Raw genomic sequence first — 26261 nt, 5'->3', positions numbered from 1 at the left:
ATCATTATTTAAATCAGTCTATAACTTGTATATATAGACACACATAAATACCACAGAGGACAATGTTACCTTTTACTTTCTAATTTTTCAAGCTCTTCTCGTTGCTGTCTCTCAAATTCTAGCCTGATTTTAAAAAAAAAATAAAGAATACAGTAAAAAGGTTGTTTTCTGAGTATCACAAAAATAGGAAGACGATGCAAGTTACTGTCTGGTTAGATGATAACAATGATACAAATGAAGTTTTGTAAGACTACTTCTACAAGAACAGAAAATAGTTCTTTCATTAAGGTTACAAATTAGGTATCATGCTGACTTGAGTATAAATAGAAAAATAAATTAATTTCTGGGGAAAAGGTATTTTAAAAGGAAAGTTAAGCAAGACACATAGATGATTAGCATAGCCTCTGCGAGTTAACTACATGCAGACATGGCAATCAGTACATAAAAATTTAACTTCTCTACCTTAGACAGATCGGTCCTTTTACAGGGAAAAGACTGCCATGGGAGGCAGGGGGAAACAGAGCGATCAATTGAGAAAGGAATTGATAGAAAAAGCATATTAGCAGTACAGAATACTTTAAAATCAACAGCGCTTTGTTTTATTGGAGATTAAATTGGTTAGATTCATAGAACATTTATCATACTAAATCTCAGAAGTAGAATTCAAATAATTATTCTTTCTAAACACATTTTTCAAATGCCAATGACAAACGCCAAAAATTATTCTCTTCATCCTATGGCTTATTAACTTAGCCACTTCTGAGAAGGGAAAGGGCTACAAAACTACAGTAGTGTGTGCTAATAGTTCTGCCATTTCCTTCCAAGAAAAAGAAAAAAATCCCAAACATTCCTACGTTGTAATCAGCGGGGTTGAAAAACCCCGAAGTGCAACACTGAAGCACAGAACACAATTCAAACCCATTCATTTAAAATATTTTGAGATTTTAATGTATTTAGTTTGACAAGGTTCTGAATAAGAACGGGAGAGCATTTTATGTCATTTTTCAATATCAGCTTTTATTACAGTTGTACACAAGTACTTTTCTTATTTTAATTTCATTTGATTTATCTTTTCTTTAAGGAACTTTTTAATAACAAATATTAAAAAGGCAAAAAGAACCTTTATATGGATTAAATTACTCAACCAAATACATACATATTCAGTTATTTCAGGCTTGTTACAGCTTAAGGATATGCAGGTTAGTGAAACAGTCCATAAATACTGAAAAAAAATGCTAGACTGCACCACAGGTTAACTTCAAATTTTTGATACATTGCAGTTTAAGACATCATGACCACAATTATATAGATAGGTTTCTAAAAATAAGGCATTTTTAGTATCTCTTTTCAAAAAGTCATAGAAATGCATACAACAAAAAGAAATTGTCCTTGGAAATATGCAAATAGTACCCCAATAATCTAACATTTATAAAGCTACTATAACGAACTTTGATTCCTCCATATTCAAGAAGCATCTTTCTAATGGCTGCAATAAGGGAGAATGACTACTTTCACAAATTCTGTATTTCACTTTTCCCTATTTCTTAAAAATTCATTAAAAAAAAAGTCTTCTACAATCCTTAAGCGATTAGCCTATGCAGATTTTTATACCCAGCTCCAGGCATTCAGAGCTTCTTATGCAACTGTCTCACCAAGAGTCCAGTCACATCTGCATTAAACTAAGGTGGGCACTTTACAGCACAAGGATAGATGATGACAACTTAGTATTTTTAGTTTGATCACAATTGCTGCAGCAGTAATGCTGCAGAAATCCACAAAGTGGATGCAAAATCCACAGAGTACTGAAAGGGAACAAGCAGCAATCTTGGGGGCCTTCAGAAAGCAAAAACTTAATTCAGTTTAACTTAATTCAGGTTAACATGTGCTTTGGGATTTCCTTCCCCCTTTTTTTTATTGAAGCTATACCTCAAAATCTCTCCCTTTAGCTATGATCTGCTATCTGGAATTCATAGCTTTTAGCTATCACTTCTTACCTAGGGCTTGGCTGACAAAATGCCATAATTATTTCGGTCCCAAAAAATATAGGCCCTGGGGAATACAGCTCTGGCTTGTGGAAATGCAGGTTTCCTTTGGGCACTATCTGACACAGACCATCTTTACTTAGACAGCTAGCAAAGAACAATTTGACTGTATTCCCATGCTTGGTTAAGCCACAATGAAGTAAAATGTTAGATCAGCTAACATAACATGCAAAACCCAGAGCAAAACCTTTTGGTGTTTCGATTGTCCTATAAAACACATGATTCGGCAGATATATTTGATGTAAGCATAAAAATGGTAACTAACTTTTGATTGAGATCTAACACAAAGAAAATGGACCATCACAGCAATCAGTCTGGTATAAAAAGATTGGTGATTAAAAATTCTCTGATTTTCTCTTTGAGTAATTGTCCCTAATACCTGCAACAGTGGCGTTATGACAATCAGTTTTACCTTACACTGAAATGAAGCTGGAGGTGCCCAAGAAGTTGTTCAGGAAAAAGGAATTCATTGTGAAAAAACTGGTTTTCTTCACTGAAAATGGCTCCAGTCAAAAGCCTCCAAACACAACACCAAGATGTTTTAAAAACGTGTATTTAATGCATTTTAGACCTGGAGGTGCCTAAGATGGTCTGCGCTCCAGTGAAGGCCCTCAAACAATGAGATTATTTATTCACAGTGTCTCCATTCTCTAAGGCAGCCTTTCTTCTGCAGGGATAAGAATGATGCCAGTCTTCCTTAGCTGGCTGCCTATTTTCTTAATATATTTAGGAACTCACCACTTTTGAGACCTCTGGACTATTTGCTTCAAACTCATTGTGGGCTCAAAGTTATTTCGGAACAGGAGAGAATCTGGGGAGGCAGGACAGGCCTGACTGGAGTAACCTTGTTTCTTTAAAAAGCTACTACAAAAAAAAATCTCAGCATCACAAAAGAAAAAAACTAAAACCACAGGCTATAACAGGTCACTGTCAGTTTTATAAAGCACAGGTGCAAGACTGATGTTTTCTGGTTTAGTCTATCCTAATAAAAATCTTTTTCACATAACCTCTATTCCCTTTATTAATGTGAGCACTATTGTGAATAGAAAAAAGCATATTAGCTTGAAATTAAAAAGAAACACACAGATATTAAAGACTAGAATCTACTCTTTCTTCTTTTGTAGATCTCCCACAAAGGAACTTAATCTGATCAGTGTTGAATTAAATAGACAGCGTTTTCCTGCAAAATGTGTCATATCTAGTGATATGCACAGTGTAGATAAGCTGCAGAGAAAGGAAGTCAGTTCTACTAGCACGGTACTACAGTAGCTTAATTTACACAGCACAAAAGTACAATCTGATACTACATCTGTTAGGAAAGACTGAGTACTGGCAGGACTACAGAGATGTTACAACGCCGTTCAGTATGCCAATTCATGAGATTAATTAAAAAAAAAACAACAGAAAACTAAACCCCCCATACTAAACCCATGACCAAGGTTTCTCATCAATAATTTTACAGTTACAATATCATGTAGCTAAGAAAAGGTCCACAAAGGAAATCTTCAGCATAAATCTACATGCAAAATTCTATTTTATCCAAAGCTTATTATCTGAAGTAGTGTTCCATGACACTAGATTAAAGACAAAGACTGGGAAGAAGTAGAACGAAGAATTTTGCACATTAAGTCAAAATTTTATGCAACGAGATTGATTCCCACATACGGGAAATCAACAGCCAAACAAAAAAGTGCACACAAGAAAAGACCATCCATCTGAAAACACTTTTAAGGATAATGCTGGTTTTCACATGGAAAAGATACAGATACAGTAAGCAAGATCCATTATGTTGCTTTCACAACAACTGAAGGTAATACCCCACAGGCTCTTCTGCCATTGATTGCTACAGATGCTAGATCTTACCAGAACCTTTACTGCAACCTACAAAAATTGCAAATTTAGCTACATCCTTAGGTTATCAATACAGAAACTGGAAGAAAAAGTAGTCTTGAAAAGGCTAAATTAATAACAGGCAGAATGCTAGTCAGACACAAAAATTGCACAGAAAGAAACCCAAAGGGCCAGATACTGACTCTTGGCCTGCACTGGTGGTGGGCAGTATAACGTCATGTAGTGAGAAACTGATACTCCAGTCTATTGAAGAAAAGGGTCATAGCATTGCTCCTGATAAAACAAACAAACAAACAAACAAAAAATCCCCAACGAACTAGATTTAGTGTAGGATATTCTTTTCCATTCAACACTTTTCCAGAATTCAACATGCTCCACCCCACTTCTTGGGTACAATTACCCTGCCTTTGATACTCAGAGATACAATTTATTGAATGTTTCATCCAGGCTGAACATAGTCACCACTAAGAAGAATAACCATTGTAGCACAGCATTTACTTGGCAGCATTTTTAGCTGGAAGTAGAGAGTTCAGAGTCTGCTTTATTCAAAACATATTCTTTTCTTTAACTTGCATTTATCCCAGCCCCCTGTAACCCTTAAAATAACCTTCTGAACAATTATCTCTTTGTGACAACCTCACCACACGATCAGAAAAATCCCAGTTCTGTTACAAAGAGGAGATGCTAAAAAAACAGCGCTAGCATCAACATAAATAAAGTTAAAATTGTCAGGGTACCCCAGACTAAGCTGAAAAGCGCTGTTGCCTCATTGCTGTCCATAAAGATGTATCAATTATGGAAGATGCTTTCTTCTACTGATTTGTAGGGCTCAGGTAAATGGCAGTGCAACCTTCAGAGCCTGCTTTTGCAGCAGTATAAAAGCAGATAGAAAAGTAACATTTGAGGTTTGGAGTTTTTTGCAGGGTTGGGGTTTTTTTTGAAGGGGTTGTTTTTTAGGGGGGAAGAGGACACAAAGGTGTTTGTTTTTTTTAATCACTGATCTATTAGGACAACACTCATTTCCACACTGTATGAACCATGTGTATTCTTAGGTATAGTATCAGTTACATGAAATGTGTCCTGGGCTGCATCCAAAGCAGCATGAGTAGCGATCCAGAGAGGTGGTTCTGCCCCAAGGCTCTGCTTGGGTGAGAGCCCACCTGGAGTGCTGTGTCCAGGTCTGGGGACCCAGCACAGGAAGGCATTGAACTGTTGAAGCAAGTCCAGTCAAGGGCCACAAACATGCTCAGAGGGCTGGGCACCTCTCCTATGCAAATAGGCTGAGAGCTGTGGTTGTTCAGCCTGGAGAAGAGAAGGCTCCAGGGAGAGCTCGCTTCACCCTTTCATTACTTGAATGGGGATGGGGACAAATTTGGCAGCAGAGCTGCTGAAATAGGACAAGGGGTAAAGGTTTTACATTGAAACAAGGTAGATTCAGAATAGATTTAAAGAAGAAATTTTTTACAATGAGGGTGGCACAAAGTGCCCAGAGAGGTGGTAGATGCCCTGTGCCTGGAAAGATTCAAGGTCAGGGTGGATGGGGTTCTGAGCAACCTGGTCTAGTTGAAGAAGGGGAGGTTGGAACTAGGTGATTTTTAAAGGTCCCTTCCAACCCAAACGATTCTATGATTCAGAAGCTTCCTCACTTATTAAAACATATGCCCATTACAGTGATTACAGAACAATTTCAGATAGGTTTTACTGCTCACAAACAAGTGACCTGGCATTCCTTATGCATTATGAGCCTTAAGCATAAACCTTTCTTGTGTTCACAAATTAAGCAGGAAAAAAATATCTATTACTCACAAATATTAACTGAATGCAGACTAATGAGAGAATATCAATATATTAACCCTCTGCTTATAGTTTATAGTTTAATAAAACACAGGCATGAAGTGTTCAGGAATATTATGAGTACTTCCCCTAATCTTATTCTCAATTTCAAGAGCAAGAGTACTCTCACAATCACACGCAAGAAAGGTAAAGTCACAAGAAGTGTTAGATGGGAAAAATGGCAGTGTTTCAAAAAATTGCTGCATACAATGACAATCTAATAATATTATCCATACTGTTTGATTTCCAGGAAAGCAAGACAAGATGCAAACTGATAAGGAAAAAAAATAGTAGATGACCTTGCAATCTACTCCATCAGAGACAATCAAGTAACTCTCCAGACTCCCTCTCTCTTTTTTTTTTTCTTTTTAAATAAGTTCTGCAGGAAAAATCCTTTCAGTAAGGCATGGATTTGGCATTACCTGAAGACAGTATGACTGCTCGGGCTGGGAAATCATTTTTAAGCACTGGGCCTTGTCCATGCCATCACATTTTGCTGTAAATCTGAGGGAGTAGTGAGGCAATGCTGAAACAATCTGTCCTACTCTATGCTGACTGCAAAGTTAAGGTCAGTACTATCCAGTATAATGCAATTATTCATAACAATATTATAGCAGAATAACATTCTCAGTCAGGGAAAAGCCCAGAACAGCTCACCAATAACCAGAGGTAACAACAGCCAGGAACTTTTCCCCAGCTCACAGAAAACATAATACTACCAACTGTCACTGAAAGTTTTTAGATTCAACTAGTTGAAAAGCTGAAGAAATAGGAAAGTATACTTATACTATGCTTTTTTTATCTTATCATCTCCATCTAAAAATACGATGTAATTTATTAGCCACCAGTTCACAATCTTTAGATCTCTGTAAGTAGCTCAGTAGCAAAAGAGTAACAGTCACATTTGAAGCAGTGTTATTGAACACAATCCCTATATTTCAGGCATCGTTTAACTAAAAGTTATTATTACCTCTCTAATCTTCCTAAATTCTAATGGATAAAGAACAACCCCACAGTAAAACTTGGGAATAAAGCTGCACTATCCAAGGCTATAATGCAATTTACAGGCAACTTTTCAAAAGTACATAGGTGGTTAAAGTGCCTCATCTCATACTCAAAACACAGGCCCTAGCTATGGAAAAAAAAATTAGAACAAAACACCACAAACTCTCGGTAAGTCACTTAAGGAACAGTGGAAAAATCACTAAAAACAGCTTCTTTACCATAAGCATTCTATGTCATTGTAACTGCATAATAAAACTTTTTTCCATATCCTAACTTGTCCACCTACTCAGAGGTACTGATGGAGAACACAAGACATTCATTTCTCAGCCTTTTTATGCTTGTATTGGTATGACATGAACTTAAGAAATCTTAATTTTCAGTTCAAAATGCATTTTTCTCTGGAAGAACAGTTAACTTGTAATTCTGAAGAAAGTACAAACATAAAATTTGCCATGGCATTATTTTGCTGAACTGTCATAATGCTTCCGGAACATTTCAAACAGCTAAAATGAAGAAAGATTGGAATTATAACAACTGTATTTTAGAACATACTCACCCTGGATTATAGAGCATAACTGCTGACAGGTTCTCACAAGATTTAGAAAGATCAGTCATAGACAAGCTGAAGGAAGATAACAGTCCACTCTAACAATAAGACCATAAAATAAAACTATTAGACAAGCAATGATGTGCTTAAAAACTCTTGCATTGATGAAATATTAACTAAAGTACAGGAAGCAAATTAAAAAAGGCATGATACAACAATCAAGGCATGTCTATATTAGAAATAAAATTGTGAAAAGGTTTAAATTTACCAAACACTGATTTAATCTCACCTTTCTTTTCTCCCTTAGCTTAGCAGCTTCTTTAGGGTGGTTAAAGCGAAACATGTTGGTTCTTCCAAGTAATATAACAGCACCTGATGAGAAAAACACCACTCACTGACAACATTCTGCAGCTGAAAGTACCACGTAATTTTTCAGACACGCAACACGTAAGCAAAGACTTCCATTAAGCAAGAACAAAATGAAAATGCATTCTGACAAGTGTATGTATAACCATGCATAGTCACAGCTACCTTAACTTATGCATACAGTGTACTCCTTCCTCTTCCTCCTTAAACAAAAATGAAAACCCACACATGTTCACACACTGCATGAATACAATGGACACAAGGTCAATCATGTTCATGGAGTTCAGTTAAAGAATAAACATAGGGAAAGGAAGCAGCTGTCCAATTTGATCTATATCCTCTTTAACGGTGCTTTGGAAGCCACCAGCAGGTGCAGATTCAACAGGAACATCTGTAAATGTGACTAAGAACAAACTTGTCCATCCACTACTGATCAAACTGGTCAGGTTTGAATCCAACTACACTAAAAGCTCCAGATCTCCACTATTTGTACTCGCACATTTTTCTTCCCCATGTGGAACACTGAAATTTATTGCCACTCAAAACAGGATTATTAGACTTTAATACCCAACAGCTATTTTCTGATGGAAGAACCTTGAATAATTCATATTGCTCGATGCACATCTATTACTGTATTTAATCAGTTAAGGTATAGGTCAGAGATAATGAGATTCTGAGGAATTCTTATCATATTTTAAAGACAATGGTACCAAGATTAGTACTTCCCTACTAAGAAGTATATTGTCAGTGATGTCTCACTACTGTCGTAACATGGAAGTCTTCCAAGTTCACCACCTCAGAAGCAAGCATTTATGTGTCAGTTGGTATGAAGCATTTTTAAAAAGAATAAGGACTCCATTACACTCACAGTATGAAAAAAACTGTACTTAAACTCATCACTACAAATTCTTACCATCTGATAATGAAATTATACCCTTAGCAAGGAATGCTTCTCTTAAAATCAGATTAATTAGTGAAAGGAATGAGAGAGATTTGTCTTTACAAACAAACTGTGGGTTTGCTGACAGGTAAAGATAGATACTGAGAGATAAAGAAGCAATGGAAAGAACCATAAATTCCATAGGAAAATGAAAGCACGGCAGCCTGTTGCTTATTTTTCTAAGTTGTTAGACCCAGTGGCCAGAGGCTGACCTCATTGTCTGCAGAATTGTTCAGCCACAGCTCTGATGGTAACAGAGGTCTGAAAACTGACAAGGGGCGGGGTATCTGATTTTTACAGTGTCACATCAGGTTAAAGCTTTGTTAACTGAGAGAGCCTCTAAGTGTATGACCAGCGCTCGGTTATTACAGTATGAATCTTGTTTAATGGAACAGGAAGATTTAGAATTGAAAAGTAGGGAAGGGTTTAACCCAGCCTCCTGTTTGAACAGCCCTGGAGAGGGAGCTGGGAAGAAATCCATGACTGCATTTAGGTGGTAGATCTCCAGACCCGGGCTAGGGAAGATTTGTGAGACACTCCTTGGCCTGAGGGAGAAAATGTGTTTATTGATGTGTCTTCAAGGGTGGTAGAAGGGAAACGATTTACAGGATACGCTATCGTTAATGGAAGGGAATTAAAGGAAAGGGGGAGGTTGCCGCCCACGTGGTCAGCTCAGACAGCGGAGCTGTATGCGCTTGTGAGAGCCTGTGAATTATACTGGGACAAGATAGTGAATGTTTTTACTGATTCTAAATATGAATATGGGGTGATGCATGCGTTTGGGAAACTTTGGGAAGAAAGAAGTTTATTAGCCTGCAGGGGAAAAACGTTATCTCATGAGACCTTAATCTCTCACCTATTGGAGGTGGTGAATTTACCAAAAAGGGTGGCAATTATACACGCATGGGGAGATCAGGCAGGGTGCTCAGAGGAGGCAATAGGTAACCGACTGGCTGATGAAGAGGCTTGGAAAGCTGCACTGTTGCCAGAAATCTCTAAGATCCTCCCCTTACTCCCAGTAACTGCACCGCTGCCAGAGAAACTGTCTCTTCACCAGAGGAACTTGAGATAATTAAAACAGAGTGGGGCAGAGGAAACAGGGGATAATTGGTTTATAAGGTATAGTAAGCAGTGGATACTAAAAGCTGTGGCCCTACAGTTATTAAAACAACTTCACGAAGGGAGTCATTGGGGCACCCGAGGACTGGCAGAAGCCTTCCTCAAAATGTATGCTGCTGTGGGTCTTTTTACTCTGGCAAAGTGAGCTCTTGAAGGTTGTTTGATTTGTGCTAAAACCATTAACAGGGTTACAAAGAAAATTGCCAGGGGAGGGAAGCCTCTGGCTGTATGACCCTTCCAAGGATGCCAGGTGGATTTTACCGAAATGTCTGAGTGGCAGTTTAAATATCTTCCGGTAATAGTATGTCAGTTAACAGGGTGGCCAGAAGCATTTCCAGCTGTTTCAGCAACTACAGGATCAGTTATTAAAGTATTTTTGGAACAAATATTCCAAGATACAGGATTGTGGAACCAATAGACTCAGATAGAGGAACTCATTCTACAGGAAAAATTCTTCAAGGGGTTATGGCTGCTTTAGGAACACAATGGAACCTCCATACCCCCTGGCTCCCCCAGAGCTCGGGCCAGGTTGAAAGGATGAATGGAGAAATACAGAAACACCTTTTGAAGCTGGTGATAGAAACCAAGATGCCATGGGTACGGCTCTTACCACTGGCTTTAGGAAGAATAAGGGCCAGACCCAGGGGAGACATTCAATTATCTCCCTTTGAACTGATGTTTGGAATTCCTTACCCTTGTAATTCTCAACCTAGTGAGGGGGCATGCATATTTAAACCAATATGTGGCCCAGATACTGTCTCTTGTGAGATCTCATTGACAGGAAGCTCAACTGGCACAGACCCTGCCTTTGGACCTTGCTATTCATAACATCCAACCAGGAGATTGGGTCCTAGTTAAGGAGTGGAAAGAAGCACCACTGGTGGTGAAATGGCATGGACCTTTCCAAGTGTTACTGACCACAGAAACAGCTGCCAAAACAGCTGAACACGGGGGGACCCATCCTACACAGGTCAAGGCCTGAGGCCCCAGAGATTTGGACATCTCAGCTGGAGGAAAAGGAGGGGAGGCCACGACTGACACTCCACAGGAGTGAACCGGAGCAGCAGCCAGTGCATCGACATCGGGGGAAGCCCCATGCACCTGCCCAGAGACTGCCTGCTGGAACAGTCTGTAAGGGCATCCCTCCTTTCAAATCTCCAGTCATTGGGGGCTAATCTTCACTGTCATTGTTTTCTTTATGTTAAGCTGTTTCTGTGCCCTCACTCACCACACGTGGTGCGGGAGATGAGGAAGGGGCAGTCAATAGCTAACTCATGTAAGCACAAGTTAACTATTGGGAGACAGCAAATGTTAGTTCAGACAGCAGATGTTAATTACAAAACCTAAGAAACTGAATTTGCCCTAATCTTGTCAAGATAGAGGGGACAAGGATTATTTCAGAGACTGCTGCATCACTCCTCAAAGGACTACGCGTGCCCAGGGAGAAAGGTGAAAAGTGCACTGTGAGGAAGACTACTGGTCTTCATCAGAAAGACTCCCAAGGAAGAGGAGAGGCCTTCCTCAGCACAACCACCAGGACACACAGCACATGTGTGACCCTTATGCTAATGATATTAATGACTTCCGAGAAATAATTTGTATAACCGCGCCTGTCGCAAGGAATGTGATGAATATTCATAATTAAACCCATAATACTGTGTTGTAGGAAGCACCGGTGTGTGTGTTTGGAGGAGCGATCCCCACACACCCAGCGTGCTGAATAAAGCAAATACCCACTTCTCTGACTCCGTCTCTGAAGACTCTCCTGGCCCGGTTTTGGCACGATTCAGAGACAATGTGACAGTGAAAAATTAGGTTAGGAGATTACACCATTAGAACATTTCTCTTAATAATCTTACCTTTATATTGTCAGTTAGGTTTGGGCCAGAGGTGGGAGAATAATTTTTTAATCTTAGGAGAAGAAGTAGCAAAAACCTTTAACCTTAGCAATTGTTGGGTCTGTGGAGGGCCAGGAGGCTCTGAAGACTGGTCATGGGTGGCCAGCCCAGTTGAGCCTAAATGGTGAATCAGCACCCTGAGTGAGGTCCATAACAGAACGGGATTTTGGGGTGAAGAAGAAAGTCCATGGTGACTTCATTCTTCTGAAAGAGGCATTTATTGTCTAAAGAGAACAGGAAGTGTATACGTGGGAAAAAGTGTTTGTGACTGGACTTTATCTTTGCGTTTATCTATTAGCAGAAGAAGGGGGAGTGTGTGGAAAATTAAATGACTCAAACTGCTGTTTGCAAATAGATGACAATGGAAAAGTGGTGAAACAAATAACAAAATTAGTAAGAAAGTTAGATCATGTACTGGTCCAAACATGGAAAGGATGGGAATGAGACACGTTTTTGTGGTTACCTGGTGGACTGTGGGTTAAACAAATGCTTTTTTTTCCTCATATGTGCTGTAGATGATGCCATGAAGATTTTTTGCCTTTTCTTTTATACCCATTATACGTTTTTTACAACTTCTGTATTCTTAGTGCTTTTTCTCTACATTCTTGGACTCGTTTGTCAAGCTAAGAGACTAAACATTTTAGAAGCTTCCTAGCTAGGGATCAGTGTGCCCCAGACCCCAAGGTCCTCTCCAGAACACATTCTGTAAACTAAGATAGAACCATCCAGGGGGAAGGCTCCTTGGGGAGGGGGGCTCACTTGAGCCTCTCATTGGGGAATCTTTGATAGATACGCTAATTAGTAAAACCTATGATGTTATACCCCATCTTTTGGGGGGGGCATTTTTTGCGGGGTGCATTTCAATGCATATGATCCTTAAAATAAATACCAAGGTAAAATCCCTTTTCCCCTTCTAACCGTGTATGACTCTTGATTTTAAGACCAAGAAAAGGCATCACAGGAACCCTAATCTTTTTACCATTGTCTTGGGGTGACTTTATGATATGTATCCCATATCGCTGCCTATGCCCAGAAATTAATTTCTGTGCCTTTCTATGCCTCTAAACTGAGCCTGAGAGGGGGAAGGAAAAACTGAGCAAAACTTCATTAAAGCAGTTTGCAGCTTGTTCAAGGTCACACACAGATAGCAATTGGTTTTCCCAGCTGTGGCAGGGGAGGGAAGAAGGACCTGGCTTGCTGGTTTCCCAAGGACAGGTTTTTTTTTGGCCAGTGGTTCAGCTGCTTTTTCTCCAAAGAGAGACTGAGAGTTGAATTTTTCCTTCCCTGGAATTTCAGATTTTCTCCCTTTTCTACTGGACTGCTTGATTGCTTCAACATCAGAGCACATCAGGAGGACTTTCCACTGGGCACAAAGGGCCTGGCCCTGGGCCAAGCCCCAGATCCAAGGAGACCAAAGGGAGGACTCTGACACTTAAACTTTCCCAGGTTTTTCCTCCACAGCGAGAGATTTTATTATTTAGCATTATTATCATTTTCCTGTGTGTTTGTTAAATAAATAGTTTTTATCTCTTTCACTTTCCTTTGAGGAAAATTTATTTTTTCCCGAACCTGGTGGGGGGAGGGGTGGTTGTGCCTTCTCTCAGAGTATATATTTCTAAATTTGGCCAAACCGGAACAACCATGCATGATCCCTTGCTTAGTGCAACTTATTCAACATGTGATCAAGGGGATGCAGGCAGTAGCCATGCCTACTGATCCAGAAATGGCTACAAAACGGACAGAATATGATGTCACTGCAAGTAACTGCAAAACAAAATGCAAAACAAAACAAAAAAAAGACCCAAGAACAGAAAAGTAAGTCAATGGTAACTAAAATTTGTAAAGACAATTATTGAGAAACTAAAAGAGGAGGGATTGAAAGGAATGAGAGAGATTTGTCTTTACAAACAAACTGTGGGTTTGCTGATAGGTAAAGATAGATACTGAGAGATAAAGAAGCAATGGAAAGAACCATAAATTCCATAGGAAAAGAAAAAGGCGGGGGGAGGTATACATTAGAAGGGGGTCTGTATTAAGCATTTCAGGAAGTCTGTACCTCTCAAGTACCTCAGTCAATGGGGAAAGAGAGGTAAATGAAGTCGGGAAATTAGGATAAAAAGGGGGCTGCGTCCTCTAACAATTTGAGAGACCCCTGGAGAATGCCTCATGGCCTCTGCCTTTATTTGAATACAGTAACAGGACTCCTCTGTCTCCTTTTTGGACATAAACCGCTGGTGTTCATGGATTAATTTTCCCAACATTAGGAATATCAACTCAAATTAGGTTATTCAGTCTTAGCAAATAAATGGCAAAAAGCACTACAGGCACTTTTTGCTGTCTACACAACAGCTCAATTTCGGATCACATTTGCAGTTTACCTCAGTCTAATCTCAAAAATAGATTTCATAAATCTCTATGAAATTCCTTCAGTCACTTTCAAGTGAAGATAAAAATAATTAATTCTAAACATTTGTGGCCACTTCACTAGGTGGAAGCAACTTAAATAAATTAATTAAATTTTCAGAATTAATAGTTATAGATGTGTGTCCCTAACTTCATAAATTTCAAGGAAGACAGGAGAGAGAAACTTAACAGGAAGCACATGAGAGTTCATCCTAAATGATGGGTCATTTGAATAACTCCTAGGTTTCTGTTTTAAGTACATTAAGGTTGACCGTTTGGCCCAAAACCCCAAAAACTTGTTCTAAGGTGAGGATATATTTAAGGTAAATGACAAACTTTAATTGTGAATATAACTCAGTTACCTTTAGAAATCCTTCCATATGTTCTTATGAGTAAAAAAATATTGTTAATTCAGTTACATTAACAAAAACACCACATTAGACAGAATTTGCAAATGATGGAAGAAATCCATAGAAGGAAGTGGCAATTAATTACCATGCCTCTTACTTTTTTTAAACTCCATGATGGTCTAAAATTTTAACACATTGTCAAATGAACAGCTATTAATGATGAACGGAAACATTTAAATGTATCAGCAGTTAATCAGTGTTACCTAAAAGCAGGTATTTAAGGACACTGGCTCTTCATGCTGTGAGACTAAATGCTAACACAGCTGGGATAAATGGATTGCACATGAGTCCTTAAACTACTGATTTCATCAGTTGTGCACACCTAATGTCACAGTTGCTACCTTCCTCTCAGACTCAGTCTCCTTGCACACACGAAAGGTCAGCTTATGCAGCTGTTTTTTACAATTTAGCAACCCTAGACAACCCTTTCTCCTTTGAGTTGCAAATTTGTGTCTAAAAAATTTTGTGAGGGAAAAAAGTCATGTTTCCACTTTAAGAAGCACAAAAATCAAGTTGTAATATTGAATCAGGGGGATGGGTAAGCAGAGGTTAAAGAATTCATTAGAGGTTACTAAGAATTCATTTGTTAGAAGCAATGCATACCACTTGCCCAACACTTATTGTGCCCACCAAAGCAGGATGAGAAGATATGAGATTATTGATAAGGCGAAGGAATCTTGACCAAAGATCCTGTTTTTAACCTAAAACTAACTCAAACCAGTCTTGAAGTTTGGACTTAGCTCAGGGGCTTAAAGAGCATGCGCAGGGAGGAAAGGTGAAAAGTTCAGGATGAGGAAGACTCCTTACTTCATCTGAGGAAGACTCTTATTTCATCTCAGAGACCTCTGCCCACACCACCAGACAACACTGCGCAAGCGCAACGCGGATGTAAATTACTTCTGGGCTCATTGTAATACGAAGCGAGGCTAGGAGGGGCTAGGCGATGAATATGTATAGGTGTATTGGGAAACTCAATGAATATGGAACTTATAACCCTATATATACCAAGCTGAATGCAGCTATCGGCACGCATGACTTTGGAGGAATTATCCCCCATGCATCCCAGTGCTGGAATAAACATACCTACTTTACTACTTATTCTAGTAGTGGAGTCTTTCCCACTCATCAATATGCATCTGAAAGAGGGATATAGCATCCAAACTCCTACTTTCTTCTGAGGCACCCTGAACATTTTCTGCTTTCAAAATGCAGCAGGATAAAATAAAGATGATTCATCACAACTCAATTTTTATTGTTTACAGTGTTATTTGCTATTAATGTCAATGTTGTTAATAATTTATGCATGAGATTTACTCAAACCTAAGACCAAAGGAGCTGGGCTTTTTTCTTTTCCACCCCTATCTGCAATAGAAACAAGCACATATGCCTCTCATTTTGCATGAAGAAATAGGCACTCTAACAAAAAATGCCAATGTCACCTCTCTACACCAAAACTCCTCGATTTCTGCAGGCAGCCTTTAGAAGCATTTGATGGATTTCAGAAAGGATGCAAGACTCCCCTTCTTTAACACTGCATTCTTCCTTTGTTAGGCTAAGTTTACTTCCCTGAAAAGAAGCTCTCAGAGTAAAGTGAGATGGTTTTTCAGCAGCTGAGCTGTGTCACAGCCTCACTCCTAAACAGGTCTTTTTCAGCTCCTTGCCAAATGGGAAGATATTCTAGGTGCTCCTGGAAGATAAAACATCATGAAGCTCTGCTGCAGCACTCACCAGCTCACTTGGCACTCAGTCCTTTCCAGGCCAACACCATATATCTTTGTTCCCAGCTGTCCTGGGTGCTTTTTAATTTCCAGATTTTAAACCTTTTATATTAAAATTGTAATTCTCTCAACCTCCTCCCTAAGGGTTAGCCTCTCCCTTCTTGTCATTTCCTAAAACTGCAGCAAACAGATTCTCCAGCTCAATCTCCTGCTGTACAAAAGCATTTGGCGATAGTATTAAGTAGGAACAAGCTGAAACTTGGGGAGAGGGACAGGGGTGCCTCTGACATTATTTTAGTCCTGTGGAGATCTATACTCTTTTTCTTAACATTACAGCAATCTGGCATGGAGTTTGCTTTGTGTAAAAATGAACAGAATCAAAGGGTAACTATCAAACCATAACCAAGATTATTGAAGTTGTTTGTGTTCAGGCTTTTTTCTTTTTTTGATTTCTTTCTCTTAGGGAATTTTCTCCCATTTTGTTGTTAAGAAACAATAACGACTGGTACTTAAGAGAGACTAAAGAAGTGGCCACAGCTCAGGGGAGGAGGGCACCTGGCTGCACTTCTCTTATCTGAGGGTTTCTCTTGGAAGGGCAGAGATACCAGGAGAACTGGGCTGGGGAAAAGGGGGCTGGGCACATCTCCTAGCTCTTGGTTTCAGAGGAGAATGGTAGAGCTGCTGCTTGTGGGGGGAATTGGCTGCAGCTGCCAGAGCCCAGCCCTGCCCTATTTCTCCTGCCATGGCTGAGCCTTTGCTCATGAGAGCAGCCATTGAACTGGGATCTTACTGGCACCCTGCCTCACTGGAAAAGGACCCTTGCCATCTGTTTGGGTGCCTCAGGGGAAAAGACCGGGACCCCAACCCCCTCCCAGAGGGCACATCTCCCTGGCTGTGTGCGGCAGCTGCTGCGGAGGAGCTCAGCTGCCACTGCCCAGCTCCGCTGCTTTCTGCCGCTGCCCTGGGCTTTTTCACTGCACTCTAACCCACACCCTCTGCCTGCCGGGACACCCTGTGACCCCTGCTACAGCTGCAGAGTTTCTGCTACCTCTTGCTTGCCACCCCAGGTGAGCCCACCCTGCCATTCCAGTCCCTTCTCTGAGGTTCCTGCTGCAGCCCATTTTTGCCGTCCAGCCTGCCCGCCATCACCATGTGAGAGAGACACAACTGAATTCGTGACACAGCGCCCCCTGCAGGCGCAGGGGAATCATCACACCCACCCTGCCCAGCCAGGAGCCACCAGCGCCCCTGCCGGCTGTGAGTGGAACTGCACCGAAGGGGAAACCACCTGCAGCCAAGAAGGCTGTCACTGGGTTTCCAGTTTTGTTTGTTGTTGCTGCCAGTGTTGTTGTTCGTTTGCCTTGTTATCCCTACATGGTAAAGAATTGTTATTCTCTTTCCCATATCTTTGCCTGAAAGCCCCTTAATTTCAGTTTATAATAATTCCGAGAGAAGGGAGTCATATTCTCCATTCCAAGGGAGGTTCCCACCCTAGGCAGACACCTGTCTTTCAAACCAATACAGAAGTGGTTGAAATCAATAAAGAATTGTCTTTTCACCACATGGCAATTCTTTGACAATAAAAACACCATGGGGTTTTCCTGGTGGTTTTGGATTGTAGTTGAGAAGACATGAAATTAAAACTAATTAAACAGTAACCCCTTTATATACACATAAATATTTTTCAGTGCGGTTGCCAGGAAGAAGCGAAGAGGCTGTGCCTGAAAAATGACATTAAGCTAGGTAATACCTTGGTTGAGGTGTGTGGGTTCTGTAATCTGAATACCATTCACTGAACACTGCGCTCCATTCAGTGGTATGAGGTTCACAGTTCCATTGAGATTCTCAAAGATGCAATGCTCACTTTCCAGATCAAGGCCATGAAGAACTAAACACAAAGAAGTAAGATAACATAATTAGACTCCTCACAACCGGTAAGATTAACATGCTAATAATAATTTATTAAGACACATTGCACTACATATCTGAGAGTATATTTTCTCTTTATTCTGGACAATGTTTTCTTCCTTCCTTTATCACGTCCTGCATGCCTTAAATATTTACTGTTTTATTCTAGTGGAAAGTAGTGTGCTGGGTTGGTTTTGCATTTTTTTTGTGTAATGCTCTTTATTCCTGTGCTTTGATACGTGATTAGCAAATGCTCCTTTCTTTCCAATAAAAAACAGAAAAGTATAATTCACATATTTGTAGAGAGAGATTCTTTGACCAGTTTTACCAGGAAATAATGAAAACTTGTAGACCTTAAGGCAAACGTGCTTAAATCTGAAAAGACAGGATATAATATGCCATTGTAGACAAAAGGAAGCCTAAAGTTCTTACATCCTGTGATATTCAGGGCTTCTATCAATCAGTTATGCTACTTTCTATTTTTTCTTCCAATAATGTATGATTATATCTATTGCTTAATAATCCAAAGCATCAAGTTTGGTAGTTTCATGGAATTTATTATAATAAATTAAATCCAGACAACTTTTGAACCATGAAAATACACCAAACTAAGTTATTTGACTCTCAGATTCTCACCCAAGAATTAAAGGGTGCAGTTTACTTAATGAACTGCCTTCCAGGAACTTACGTAAAACTTATGTGATAGGACAGTCGAGATCTAGCAGTTAGTTGCTTTGGTAAGAAATCAATAGGAAAATCCGTAGATTTCTACCAACATTCAGAATTTTTTTAAACTCAAATCTGAAGTCCCAAGACTATCTTAGATATAACAGTATAACAATGCTGTCATTACACAAAAGTTAAGAGAATGATTTTACAGTAACTGTGACAGGTGCTATATGAAAAAGAATAGTATTTTTACAGGTGCTATTTCAAGAGAAGCAAAAAATAAATTAGTAACGAGTATATGAATATAATTAAAGCCCACAAGCTATGCTAGAAGTCATGCTCTTTAAAGTTAACTCCATGCAATTCAACTTTCAGATTTTCCAAAAATTAAAATACACAAAACACAGAACAACTAACTGAAAAGGGGAAAAAACCATATGAAGCTTAGTTCATATATTAGGATACTGGAAGAAGAAAGAATATAAAAATGCCAAATTCCATACCAATATCCTGTTCTGTCATAGCATCTTCTCTGCCAACATATGTTTGGCCCTCCTAATTAAGAGAGAAACACACATTATTTCCAGTTGGAATCTCGTTATCTTCCCCACAATAATATAATTTATCCTTCCACTCTCTCAGGGTAACCTGAACGAAATATGTATTTAAATATACATGAAAAGAAGGAATCACACAGCATTTTCAGAATGCTTTCACAGTCTTTATTCCGCAGTATTATCAGCAAATTCAAGTTTCAACTGTCCAGAGCAGAACCACCTTTGCAGTTTTGAGACAATCTAGATTTGGATTTTAAAGGTCAAGCTTTATAATTACATGAATGACAAACCAATACACAGATAAAAATATGAAATACCTATCTCTGGTTAACCAGTTGATTCTCAGGATAAACCTAAACAGATATTTTAATTTCATCACTTGCAACTTCTTAAGAGCTTTTCTTGCAGCAGCAGAGCAGCATAAAGAGCTTTTCTTACCATAGGAATGTAATGAGCACTATATATAGATAGCAAATCAATACTATAATTTTTCTACTGAAAAAATCATAAGGCATATAAAGGCTATGGAAACACAGATGTGTATTTACCTTCAAGTGGTACAAGATGATACCAGTACTGAGAAGATCATCATCAATGCCAATGAGATGAGGCAGTTCAGAATCTAACACAACACCTATCCCTTCTTTCCTCAGAGCCAAGGTTTGCTCCTAAAAAGGACAAAAGTCTATTTATTAGGATGTGCAAGAAATACCCCTCTTCCTTCTCTTTCTAAACTACATTTAATGTAACTTCTTCTCTGTAGTATCACACCAAAGAAAGAGCAATTTTTTAGAATTTTTTGATTTTACATTTTAAACCTGACCTCTACTTCTGTTAAGCATTCCAACATTGCTGTTGAGGAAATCTGTGAAGGTGTTATTTGAAGGAAACCAGACAAACAGCTGAATTATACCAGGTAAGGAACATCAATCAAGAGCGTAACAAAGCAACATTGTCTAAAAGCAAGCTATGTGCCACCTTTCATAATGGTAAGGAGAATTTCAAACTCCTCAGCATTCAGTACAGCTAAAGAACGGAACAGAACATTGAAACTCTTCAGCAGTCCTTTAAATAAGCTGAACCTTGCACAATAAAAACCCCTGACACCTGAGAATTCAGTAAACCTAAGCAGTTAAAATAACATGCAATGTAAGAGAAGCACTGCCAGTAGTAAATAAACATAAGAAATATTCACAGCACATCACTTCAATTCTCCAAAATTCCTTTGGGCCACATTGTACAGCCATCCATAGGTTGAAGCATCATTCAGCAGGACTGCAAGTAGGAGACTTCAACCTTGGATAAAGTATTGTATGATGTAGTACACAACAGTCTATGCAATAAATAAAAAATTAATTATAGCTTTGAAGTAATTTTTGTCTTTAAGAAGTTTAACTTTCAAGTTGAAACAGAATCCTATTGGCTCCCAGGCCTGGAAGATAACAACAGTAGAGACCATGAATGTGCACACAGAAACACACCATTTTTCAAGACAAATGTGTTTTTCTGTGTAAACGAACTAAGCCCTGACAATGCATGAAGCACAGGCAATGTCAGCAGATATTCCATCTGTGTATTACAAGGAGCACACTTTTCTCCGGGGGCTAGTAAAACAGGAAAATAAGTTTTCTGACAGCTGCATGACTACTCCTTTTCCAAGTCATCAAATGCCTTCTCCAGAGCCAAAAAGACACTACATTGTTTGAAAGAAAAAACAACAGATAGATTGTTATATGCATTTTCCTAAGTACAGCAATCTGCAAGTCTACAGGAAGAAAGCAGATGTAAAACCTCATTTCCCTACAGACAAAAAAGGTCAATACTGATACTGTCTAAAAAATTCCAAGTATGGATATATCTGGAAAAAGTAAGATGATAATACAACATATAAAACTCTGCAAAACAAAACTGGGAAATGTTACTCTGGTCAAGGATGAATGAAAAAGTTCTCCAGCATTCAGAAATAAAAAAAATAAGCTGTGATTCATGTGCAGGTCGGACATTCAAAATGCGCCCAGATATTCCTTGATATTATAAAAGAGTCGCATCATAAATCTAAAAAATACAGCTTAATTAATTGTTCAGGAGAAAAAGTAATTTCAGTCAAAAATACCTATCACATATTAGATATTTATTGACTAGCATCTAAAGTTATACATAATTTATAATGTTCCCATATGACAAGGATGAAGACAAGACTCTGAGGACCGGTGACTGGTTACTGCCAGCACCTTTGGCCCAATGGAATTGATAAAATATTAAGAGCTGAATATTTTTTCCCCAGCACAACAAAGCATGTTTGCTTTTTGCCAACGTCCCTGACAGAGGAAAAAATAAAACATCCCAGGAGACAAAGAAATTATCACTGGGTGAGAAATAGCTCACAAATAATTAAGAATAAAGAAACAATATGATTCTTTATTTTCCAGTCTTTTAATATTCAACACCTTTTTACTATAATCAGAAATAAATCATGCATAATTGTGATTTAAAACAGATAGCTTGGCTTTTTATTCAGATCTAAAATTAAAGAACATAAATTAATTGAGTTTCTAAAGTCATACTTTGTAAACAACTGCCATTCACGCACAGAATGCATCCTTTTAATGGAAATTTTAAAAGAAATGCAGCAGACAGTAGCTGTGATTAACTATGATATCTTTTAGTTTAATATAGGTTGTAAATTAGCTTTTATCTTCAGATACAATTTACTAAAAAAACACTGAATCTTAATTAGATACCTGGAGTAACTCCTAAACTTTAATCGCTTGGCTTAAAAATTCAAAAGCTTCTGCAAGGATGCTTCCAAATGCCAAACAGTGCACTTTTGCCCCAAAATAAAATCACAGAAACATCACCAATAATAGATCTTTATTACTCTGTTCTCTAACAGTGAGAAAAAGAAAAGAAAAAGGCCCAAAAGAAGTAGTCAAATTGCCCCTTTCATCCTCAACAGCATAGGAAGGATATCTCTGAAGAGGGACAGACCTCTTTTGAAATAAATTGAAGGTCTGTAAGATATTACAAGGCAGAGAAATTATTAGATTTAATCCACTATTTGATTTACTTTCATTTGTGCTACATGATTTTAAGAAGTGGTGAATCCATAAGTCAAATGACAAGAGCATGAAAGGTTGCTGTCCCTATTGAAAATTACTAAGTCAGAAAATTTATGAAAATCTCAAGGTGCAGTTGAAGAAAACTGAATGTACCCACATGCTTCTTAGCTTGAATTATCCTTGAACAGAAAAGCGTACACATACTCCCTCAGTATTTAGGATGTGTTCACAAGCTGTGGACAATAAAGCAAGCCAAGTATTATCCACAAAGGAGCACTTCAGTTGATCTAAGTGGCTACTGTGCTGGGAGCAAAAAAAGGTTTTCTTCTTTGGGAGCTGCTAGACCAAAGGGACTCACTTGAAGAGTAGAAACTCAGAAAATAATTCTGAGTCACTATACAAAAAACTACTTATTTAAGTGAAAGTTAAAATAAAGAGATTTTATTGTATATTTAAATTGTCTCTTTGAATTCAGCTCTGACTCAGCTGTCAGAAATATCCTGATACAGTAAATTCATTTACATTTATATAGAGAGATATAAAAGTGCTTGTGAAATCTCATTTCTTCTGTGCTGATGTATTAAGTTTACTGTATTAACTGATACAGTGGCACTTCTAAACTGAGATATGATCTGGTAGCTTTAAGAACAAATCTTTGACTAAAGTACTCACTTGAGCTGAAAAATTCATCATCATCATATACAACTACCCATTATAAAGACGACCACTGTGACACACAGGATGTCTTTAAATGTTATTTCTTTAAATGCACACACAAAAATAGAGCCACACAGCTTTTCTTTTTTTGGCCAACAAGATACAGAATTAAATTAAAAAGAAAGTAGGTCCAAAAGACATTTCTAACATTCCTTGACCAATCTACTAGTGGAGGGAAACATTATGCTGCTATTGTCCCAGCACATATTAAAGATTATATGTAATTAGTGCACTGCAATGAACAGAACCTCTCAGGGGAGTTCAATTTTTGTCATGCTTTCCAATCCAAAAATGCAATTCTTTTATTTAAAAATTGAACAGATAGCTGCTGGCACACAGTCCTAAGAATACACGGTGCAGGTCACTTTCAGTAAAACATGACAATTTACTTAGCTAGCATGATGTTCAGATTTCTACATTTAAATTATGCAAAAAAAAGTGTAATACCAAATTTAAATACTATGTGCAAAAATGTGCAATAGCAAAAGTCTTTGCATTAATATTTAACCAGACTATATATGAGAAAATTCTTATGCCAACAGGTACTTTAAGTGCATTTGATTTTATTGAAAATATGCTATTATATCCTGAGTTCACAAAAAGGTCTGACTATGCTCAATGGCCCCAGACTAACATTAAGTCATCTATAAAATGCATAAATGTAAACTGCGCACAAGGGAAGTTCTTAATTCTTAATTGGTTTTCCTCCAGTTATATATTCAGCACACTTTGCATTTCCTTTAAATCACTGGAAACAAATGTTTCATACCTAGAGAAAAAAATATTGCACAGTGTTCAGAATTCAAATGCTCCCGAAAAAGCTGATTTCCAAATCCAGCATATACATGGCATTAAAGAGACTATGTAAATAGAGAGAGGAAATATGCGTGAAACAGCCTCAGCTGGTCATGCCATAATCAGCATGGGTGAAAATCCAAAACTTCTCTCACTGAAGTCAGAAACTTACATATTCTCCATCACGGGACTGCAGAAGATTAGGTGACTTAAAAGCACAGTTCTGTTGCAGTAGTTCTGGACAAACACAGGAAGCTGAGGGCTGTACTACTGGATTACAGCAAAGAATACATGGCAATATAGGCAGACCCACTTCACACCTAGTTCATACATGTGTGCGCTAAGAGGGCTACACTGTTTGAGTTTCCAGAGTTAACCCTTCCAAGAAAAGAGAAAATGAGACAAAAGTGCAGGGCAGGACTATGATGAATGTGCAAAAACCCCAAGGGGGGAAATTCCCAAACAAGCAGTGGTGCCTTGATGCTTCTTATATGAGGAAGTAGAAAAGAAAATTGATCATCAGGAGTTCAAAACCAAAAGGAATCCCTTGTTGTTAAATACAAGGACACTGTGGACACCAGTAATTTACATGGCTGCAAAAAATTGCCTGGAAAAAAAAGGTGAGAAAAGGAAAAGAGGTACTTGTGGACAAAGGCACAGGGTATCCATTGCCTGGGGTTCCCTAACTTCAACAATCACAGACATGGAAAGCATGGGAAGTTTTCTGGACAAGGATTGCTATCCACTTGCCCTGTTTTATACTCCAAAATTGAGTACAGCTGAATAAACCATAACTCACCTATGTGGAGCTTATTCCCATCATTCAGGTGGTACAGTCCTAATGTAGGCTTTGAATGGATTAAAAATAGTAGGAATATAAGAGGAATATACTGCAGACAGACCTCTGTTTCTGTTCACAGAATTTCAGATAAATTATCTGAATTCTAGATACAATTCTTCTCAAAGTGCTACATAAACAGATTGACAACTCCTTTGAATTTTCAACTGCATTGCATGATAATTATATTTATAAAGATGACAGGCAGCTACTGAAGTTGCATTCCCAGTATTAAGAAGCAAGTGTAGCAAAAAATTAGTGAAGCTGCCAGTAAGCCCCACAAAACACAAGAAAGCTGATTTGATTAGTTCTGTAATTAAAGAAAAACTTGAGGAATTTTACCTCTGCTTGAAATGTCAGCAACATTTCTCCCACCTAAGAAGAAACAACTGAAAAGTGACCTCCTGTGTCACAAGTGCTGTGCCCAAACACCGTAACAAGTAATTTTATAGATTACACTCAGGCTCTCATCCATTGTATGAAGTAAAATTATTTCAAATATTTGGTCTGAACTTGGTAATAGCCAGTTTACATTCATGCACTTTGCATCACTACTGACATTCAGCTGAAATAATAATTTTCCTTCTCCAGCCTTTATTCATTGATACTGGCAGCAGTGGTATCTATTCTCCTTAGTGTGGTTATACTAGGTCAAACTCAAAGCATTTCCCCCCAGGAGATGACCAGGCTCACCATATCCCAGAGTTTAGGACATCCTTTCTCAAGGTCTTCTTCCTTGACAACTTCCAGTGTTCACAGTGTGTATACAATTTTGCCAGCACCTACTTCCACTCACTACACACAATATCTATCTGATCCTTCCAGATTCATGTGTCTTTTATGCAGACATACTATCTCGTAACAGTAAAGTCTCATGCCTTCCTCCTCCTCTTCCACTGTGTATTAACACCTTTGCATTGCAAACTATTTACCATCAACCACCCTTTTGTCATCCTTAGACTCACTCAATCCTCTGTCAGACGCTCTGCTAGACAAATTAGCTTTAATATCAGCAAACTTCCCCAGTTAACACATTTAAAGAAACCATTAAACATGAATTAAGCCCAAAAATGTGCTCCAGGACCACCTCCCCAAAACCCCTACAACTACAAACTTAGGTCCCCTCCCAGTACCACACTGCTTCCATCACATCCTCTGTATAAGCATTTTTATTGTATTTAAATCCTAATCTCCACACTACATAAATAAGGAAATAGTTTCCTATACGTTCCAGAGTCAAACGCTCCATCAACATCCACCAAGATGAGAACCAGTCCCACACTGTTTCTAGCGGTGATCACTGATGGACAGAACTAGATCCAGCACACACTGGGCAGACACACCAGGACCAGTCAGCTCAAGAAATAAATCACAGACTACAGATAACATGACAAATATTAATTATATAGGAAATGACTATTTAAAACCCAAGAAATTTATAGGAATTATGAATATGATTTTGAAAGACATGGCAGAAAGAAAGACACCATTTCAAAGAAGTATTCTCAAGAAAAGCATTCCTTTCAAATTAAATTTTCCTCACTAGTCCAGCAAATATAAGCCATTCAGAAGGCAGTATCAGTCAA

The 26261-nt window shown here is 38.5% G+C and overlaps 1 protein-coding gene across 14 annotated transcripts in view; it reads right to left on the bottom strand.

The window, feature by feature from the left end:
• The window catches only part of KIF16B (kinesin family member 16B), a 160442-nt gene that overhangs the window by 71971 nt on the left and 62210 nt on the right, over positions 1-26261 (bottom strand). For 12 of the 14 annotated variants that reach the window (XR_007201973.1, XR_007201974.1, XR_007201976.1 and 9 more), the window contains exons 13-19: positions 19815-19934; positions 19213-19264; positions 17883-18020; positions 7568-7650; positions 7288-7376; positions 463-495; positions 70-123 (exon numbers count right to left, since the gene is read on the bottom strand). Coding sequence is in view for 8 of the 14 variants with exons in the window: in XM_048296073.1 (XP_048152030.1) it covers positions 70-123; positions 463-495; positions 7288-7376; positions 7568-7650; positions 17883-18020; positions 19213-19264; positions 19815-19934 (569 nt within the window). In the remaining 6 variants the exon portion in view is untranslated. The remainder of the gene's footprint in view (positions 1-69; positions 124-462; positions 496-7287; positions 7377-7567; positions 7651-17882; positions 18021-19212; positions 19265-19814; positions 19935-26261) is intronic. The other 2 variants (XM_048296069.1, XM_048296070.1) reach the window with 1 other exon arrangement.

This window comes from Corvus hawaiiensis, chromosome 3, assembly GCF_020740725.1.
Source record: "Corvus hawaiiensis isolate bCorHaw1 chromosome 3, bCorHaw1.pri.cur, whole genome shotgun sequence".
Taxonomy (NCBI): Eukaryota; Metazoa; Chordata; class Aves; order Passeriformes; family Corvidae; genus Corvus; species Corvus hawaiiensis.
Note: the sequence above shows the minus strand (reverse complement) of the source record. Positions and strands in the feature narration are given on the sequence as shown.